The 6,709-nt window shown below is 42.2% G+C and overlaps 1 protein-coding gene and 1 long non-coding RNA gene across 2 annotated transcripts; both read left to right on the top strand.

The window, feature by feature from the left end:
• LOC110436764 (protein FAR1-RELATED SEQUENCE 1-like) lies at positions 1,158-2,279 on the top strand. Its single transcript, XM_021464230.1, has 2 exons — positions 1,158-1,619; positions 1,698-2,279. Exons 1-2 carry the CDS (start codon positions 1,285-1,287, stop codon positions 2,137-2,139), a joined length of 777 nt encoding a protein of 258 aa, XP_021319905.1. The 5' UTR covers positions 1,158-1,284; the 3' UTR covers positions 2,140-2,279.
• On the top strand, positions 3,745-4,829 carry LOC110436813. Its single transcript, XR_002454668.1, has 3 exons — positions 3,745-3,895; positions 4,373-4,429; positions 4,574-4,829. It is a non-coding gene; the product is annotated as an uncharacterized LOC110436813 (long non-coding RNA).

The following is a 6,709-nucleotide window of genomic DNA, read 5'->3' as shown; positions in this document are numbered from 1 at the left end:
TTTCTCTGTTCGTGTGAATCAGCAAAAGAAGGACAATGATGAAATATTATTCAAGCGGTATTGTTGTTCAAGAGAAGGGTATAGACAGGAGAGCATAAAAAAAGTTAGTGACAAATCCGGGAAAAAAAGGAAGTCACCAAATGTGATGGAAACCAGATGTGGCTGTGAGGCACATATTGTTGTCAGGCTTGGCAGTGATAAGAAGTATCGAATATATTCAGTGGTTGAGGAGCACAGCCATGGTTTTGTGTCGCCAGATAAGAGGCATTTGCTAAGATCCAACCGTAATGTCAGTGAGAGAGCAAAGAGTACTTTGTTCAACTGTCATAAGGCTAGCATTGGCACCTCACAGGCGTATCGACTTCTCCATGTCAGTGAGGGTGGTTTTGAGAATGTTGGGTGCACAAAGAGGGATTTGCAAAACTATTACAGTAACCTCAGAACAAAAATTAAGGATGCAGATGCACAAATGTTTGTGGCACAACTTGAGCGAAAGAAGGAAGTAAATCCTGCCTTTTTTATGAATTTATGGTGGATGAACAAGGACGACTTGTTCGTGTATTTTGGGCAGATGCTATATGCAGAAAAAACTATAGTATTTTTGGTGATGTCATTTCAGTAGATGCAACATATACCACCAACCAGTATAAGATGAAATTTGTGCCGTTTACTGGAGTCAATCATCACTTGCAAAGTGTTTTCCTTGGGGCAGCATTCTTAGCAAATGAAAAGATCGATTCATATGTATGGTTGTTTCAAACCTTTCTTAAGGCCATGGGTGGAGTAGCACCTCAGCTAATCACAACAGATGAAGATGCGAGCATGACGGCTGCTATTGCACATATTCTACCAGATACAGCTCATAGATTTTGTATGTGGCATATCATGGAAAAGGTACCTGAGAAGGTCGGGCCATCTATAAGAAATGATGAAAATTTTTGGGAAAGACTAAATAAATGTGTTTGGGGGACTGAGAATTCAGAGGACTTTGTGTCACAGTGGAGATCTATCATGACTGATTATGAACTCGTGGAAAATGAGTGGTTTTCCACTAGGTATGCCATTCGCGAATCTTGGATTCCGGTATACTTTCTGGACATACCTCTAGCAGGAATGCTTAGGACTACATCGCGATCAGAGAGTGCAAATTCTTTTTTTAACCGTTTCATTCATAGAAAATTGACCTTTGTTGAGTTCTGGTTAAGGTTTGACACAGCTTTGGAGTGCCAGCGCCAAGAGGAGTTGAAAGCCGATAATGCAAGTCTTCATAGCACTCCTAAATTGATGACACCATGGGCCATGGAGAAGCAATGTAGAGGGATATATACACATGAAGTTTTTAGTAAATTTCAGGAACAACTCATAGCTGCAAGAGACCATTGCATTTTTCAAGGTACTTCAGAGTGTGAAGATATAAGATCTTTCACCATCAGCAGCCTAACTGGAAAAGATCGAGTTGTTCATATGAACAAGTCAAACATGTTTGGTATGTGCTCGTGTAAATTTTATGAGTCATATGGTATCCCGTGTCGTCATATCATACAAGTGCTTCGAGTCGAGAAGCAAAATGAGATACCATCACTTTATATTATGAAGAGATGGAAGACAAGATGCAAAAGGTACATACTGTCCTTTTTTTCTATGGCTATTTTGTTTGGGAGCGTATAGGCTAACAATCCTTCTGTTTCGTTTTATAGGGAACTATTCTTTGATGAGGAAGGGAACCTACTAGATGAAAAGCCTAAGGATCCTATGGAGGTGGCAATGCGAAAAAAGATTTCAGAATCACGCAACAAGTTTGAAGATCTTATTCAAATGGCCAAGACCTCAGAACAAGGGATGGATTTTTTATATTCTAGTTTATCCAACCTCGTAGAACCTCTCCAACAAATCACGCCTGCAATGAGAATTGATAAAAAGGAGGAGTATGAAACTTTTCTGGGTAATAAAATTCCAAATGAGGTCGATATACATCCACCAACTGATATCACATCAAAAGGGAGAAGCAAAAGAATTAAAAAGGGAAAGGAGAAGAACGCTGGAAGTGGAGGTCAGGGTAAAAATAACCGAAAATGTCGAAAATGTAACCAAGTTGCGAATCATGATGCGCGCAATTGTCCAAACAATGTTGTTGGCTGATATGTTGTTGGCTGTCCGACAACACAGAGTTTGTTACGTTTGGTTTGTTTTTTTATTCAGAATAACATATACTGACTTTATTGTCATGATCTGTGTATTCCTGGAAGTAGAAGATTAAAAAAATAGACTCTTGCTTTATGTTTTTGTTCGATTTGTTTTTGTTCGATTTGTGATAAGTCTTCGCAAGAAGAGGTCAAGATAGATACTGCACTGCTTTAGGTTCTGCTAATTTGTTGTGCCAAACCCATACCATGCAGTTTTTTTATTCAGAATAATCTCTTGTGTTGGGCGTACATTGCATCCTGTACATTGCATGGTCTAGTTCATGGCTGCCAGATGGTCCTAGTATTGAGCTGCCTACCTGACGTTCGTTCGCCTCCATAATCCATGGCAGTGGGGAATCGTGTGCTGGGCGAGCAGCCAATTGTGTGCAGGCAAGATCTGGACAGAGCTCTGATGAGTGATCGTGCCGTGCTAGTAGGGTGTCGTGCCGTGCGGCGACCGGCCTCGGGCCGTTCGTACGCGCGTACATCCTCGGCCGTGGTACCCGGCGAGCGGTCGGCGGCGCTGGATCGCGGGTCACGGCGCCGACCTCACGCAGGAACAAAAACGACGGACGGGAACAAAACGGCACCGCAAGGAAGTAACGACGTACAGCCACGACCTGGGATTAGATGGATTAGATAGGATGAGTGGGGGGCTTAAGTGCTAAATTAACCCACCTTTCTCTCTAACCATTGGATTAGAGTCTTATGGTCGTGATTATAGTTTGTATAGTTTGTATAGGTAGCCAGTTTGCATACCATACGCTCCCTAATTTAAAATGCATATGTGATGGGATGCTCATGCTCATGCTTTATGAGAGTGCTTATGCATGATCTATGAGACTTATTGCATGCCTAGCACCTAAGGTGTTACAGTATGCCACTGAGATCAGGCATTCGGTGGTGGTGCCTTCAAGTCGCTGGCTTTCCACGACACGTGTGCTGGGCTGCCGCTGGGAGACAATATGACACCGTCCTAATTCTGGTTTTGTTGAAATAGTATTCCCTTCCTATTCTGATCTGATTTTTTTTAATCTAATCCCCTTGCAACTTGCGGATCTAGGGTAATTGATTCCATTAATCTGGTTTCTATCGCACTACTACTTTTAACATCATATATCTCTACCACATATAATACACCGCTTGTAAACTTCACTAAAGCCACACCAAAATTCCCTACAGTCATGTATTATCTTACAGCCACCCAAAAAAATACACATAAAGCCAACTAATCTTTCAAATGAATGGACGAGATTTATCTCTAATCTATTTTTTCTTTTACTCACTCAGATCTAATGGACCAGATTAGGCGGACCAAATCACTCATGACTCATCGGCTAATCCTGCCCACCACGCCTGGCTCTCCCTCTGCCCTGACCCCGACGCCCTCTCTCCCACTATGTGTGACTATTCCTTTTCCCCAGGCGACTCCGACTCCTCTCCCCTCCCTTTCCCATCGCACCGCGTGACCCCCTCCTCCTGCACCATCGCAGTGGCTGCCGGCTGGATCGCCCCCACGCTGTCGGCGGTAGTGGCCTGGCGCACAGGCGGCCCCCTCCTCCCAGCCCTTGCTGTGTCAGTCGCCGTCGCGGTGGAGGAGCACAGGGGGCTCAGGCCGCCTGGAGCAGCTAGAGCCGGCCGGTCGCCTGCCTTCCCGTCAAGGGTGCGGCTAAGAAGGACGGGCAGAAGATTTGTGAGCTGACCGTTGCCAGGTGAGTCGCAAACCTTGCCTCGTGATTTTTTTAAAAAATGGCCTAATTGCATAAAATTGTGTTGATGTCAATGTTTTCCATGATGCTGATGACTTGTGATTGCACTAACTATTGCCTGTATGATTATATTTTGTAATTTTTGTTAAGATTTCACGGAGCCTGTTGGATTTCTCTGTTATGAATTTTCTGTTCCTTATCGGAAATCAAGATACTTTTCCTTTAATGCAATCAAGGTATATAGTATCATATTTCCACTTTCTATTTAATAAGGTAGCACATCAAAATTGTAGACAACAGCATGATAGTTGTAGTCTCATAATTGTAAGATTGAGTTTATCTACATGGTTGGTCTAATTTGTCTCTCCTGAGTAGGCATTGTCTAACGAATTCTGAAAGTCTTGTCTGACGAATTTTGAAAGTCTTGTTCCTTCATCTGTATCACCAGAGTTTGTTGTTAATTGTTTTCTTAAACTGTAGTGTGGCAGTAGATATTCGGAATATGCTAGAAGAAACCCAGCTGAAATTTGAGGAAAGGTATTTGGTATTCTACTTCCACATGTTTTTTTCGCATTAGTTTACAGAGAGCATCTGAAGCCGGTTATAACTTACAAAGAGCTAAACAAAAATATTCATCTTCAGTGCGAACACACTAATCTGTGTTATTGTTTGTGCATGCAGACAGAGGGTTTGAAGGTCATTGGGATCACAAATAAGAGGGAAACCTCTGTTATATGGAGTAAATCCATTGGTTGTCCACTGTACAATGCCATTGTGCGGATGAATGCTCATACATGCTCTGTTTGCAAGTCTGTCTTTTTTTATCATTTATTCGTTTTCTATTAATCATGGGCTGATTTCCCGAGGCATGCTGAGCCAACCGATTGGCCTCTTCATTATGAAACCGAGGAACATGCTCTAATCGGAAATCTTTGAATTCCTTTAACAGTTGCATACTCCTTTCATGATACGTTATCAGGACCTCACTTCGGCATTCATAGCTTCCAGCCAATTGATTTATAACCAGCATAGAATCTCCGAAGATTTCAACAGCATCAGCATGAACTTCCCTTAGTAATTCCAACCCCTTTATCAAAGCTTGATACTCGGCCTGATTATTTGTTGATGTGGCAACAATCGGCAAGGAGAACTCATACTTCCTTCCCCGAGGGGAAATCAACACTATGCCGATCCCTACCCCCCGGTCACATGTGGATCCATTAAAGAAGAGCGTCCAAGGCACAATTTCCAAAGTCTCCACTGTACCGCAATGTTGAGTTACAAAATCGGCCATAATCTGCCCCTTGACCGCTGTAGTCGATTCGTAAAGCAAATCAAACTCCAGCAGTGCCAAAATCCACTTACTGATTCTACCACTCATAATCAGGATAGACAGCATATATCGGACCACATCATCATTGCAAATAACAGTGCATTCGGCCGATAGCAAATAATGCCTTAACTTAATACATGAGAAATAGAGACACAAACATAACTTTTCAATGGCCGAATACCTGGTCTCAGCATCAATTAATCTCCTGCTTAAATAGTAAATCACACGTTCCTTGCCTTCAAATTCTTGAATTAAAGCCGAACCGATGACCACCCCATCGATAGACAAATACAATCTGAAGGGCTTCCCTTGCTAAGGTAGAATCAGAACTGGAGGATTTACCAAATAATTCTTGATTTCATCTAAGGCCAACTGTTGTTCCTTCCCCCAAACAAATTATTGATCGGCTTTCCACTTGAGTAAAGGACTGAAAGCACGAATTTTACCAGACAAATTAGATATAAATCTCCTGATAAAATTTACCTTGCCGATCAAGGACTGGAGCTCAGTCTTGTTGGTGGGGGCAACTATTTTGTTGATAGCATCAATGGATCTTCGACTAATTTCAATCCCTCTTTGATGCACCATGAAACCAAGAAATTGTCCTGCCGATACACCAAATGCACACTTATTGAGATTCATCTTTAAACCATGCTTTCTTGTGCATTCCAACACCTTTCGCAAATCGGCAAGATGCTTTGTGAAGTCTCCAGACTTAACCACCACATCATCAATATAAATTTCCACCAGCTTGCTGATGAACTCATGAAATATAAAATTCATGGTCCTCTGATAAGTAGCTCCAGCATTTTTCAAGCCGAAGGTCATGACTATCCATTCAAACAACCCAACATGACCAGGACATCTAAACGCAGTCTTTGGAATATCCTCTTTAGCCATGAATATCTGATTATATCCTGCATTACCATCCATAAAGCTAATAATCCGATGTCCAGCCGCAGCATCAACTAGCAGATCGGCAACTGGCATTGGGTAGCCATCCATCGGTGTAGCCTTGTTAAGATTCCTGAAATCAATGCAGACCCGAAGCTTCCCATTTTTCTTGTAGACCAGAACAACATTGGAAATCCACTCGGCATACCGACACTGCCGAATAAATTTAGATACAATAAGTTTGGTTATTTCAGCCTTGATACCAGGAAGAATATTAGGATTACATCGGCGAGCTGGCTGCTGATGTGGCCGAAACCCAGACTTGATGGGCAACTGATATTCAACAATCGATCGGTCCAAACCAGGCATCTCAGTGTAATCCCAAGCAAAGCAATCTTTATATTCCTTTAACAAATCAGTTAACTGTTGCTTACACTCAGAATTTAACTTAGCACTAATAAAAGTAGGTCTAGGCTTATCACCACTACCTATATCTACTTCTACGAAATCATCGGCCGATGTGAATCCCTGGCCTAATTTTCCATCATCGGCGAACCTATCCATTAAAACTCTTCGTCAGAACCGACTAC

This window comes from Sorghum bicolor, chromosome 7 (assembly GCF_000003195.3).
Source record: "Sorghum bicolor cultivar BTx623 chromosome 7, Sorghum_bicolor_NCBIv3, whole genome shotgun sequence".
Lineage (NCBI taxonomy): Eukaryota > Viridiplantae > Streptophyta > Magnoliopsida > Poales > Poaceae > Sorghum > Sorghum bicolor.
The sequence above is the reverse complement of the archived record's forward strand: the minus strand, read 5'-3'. Positions and strand labels throughout refer to the sequence as shown.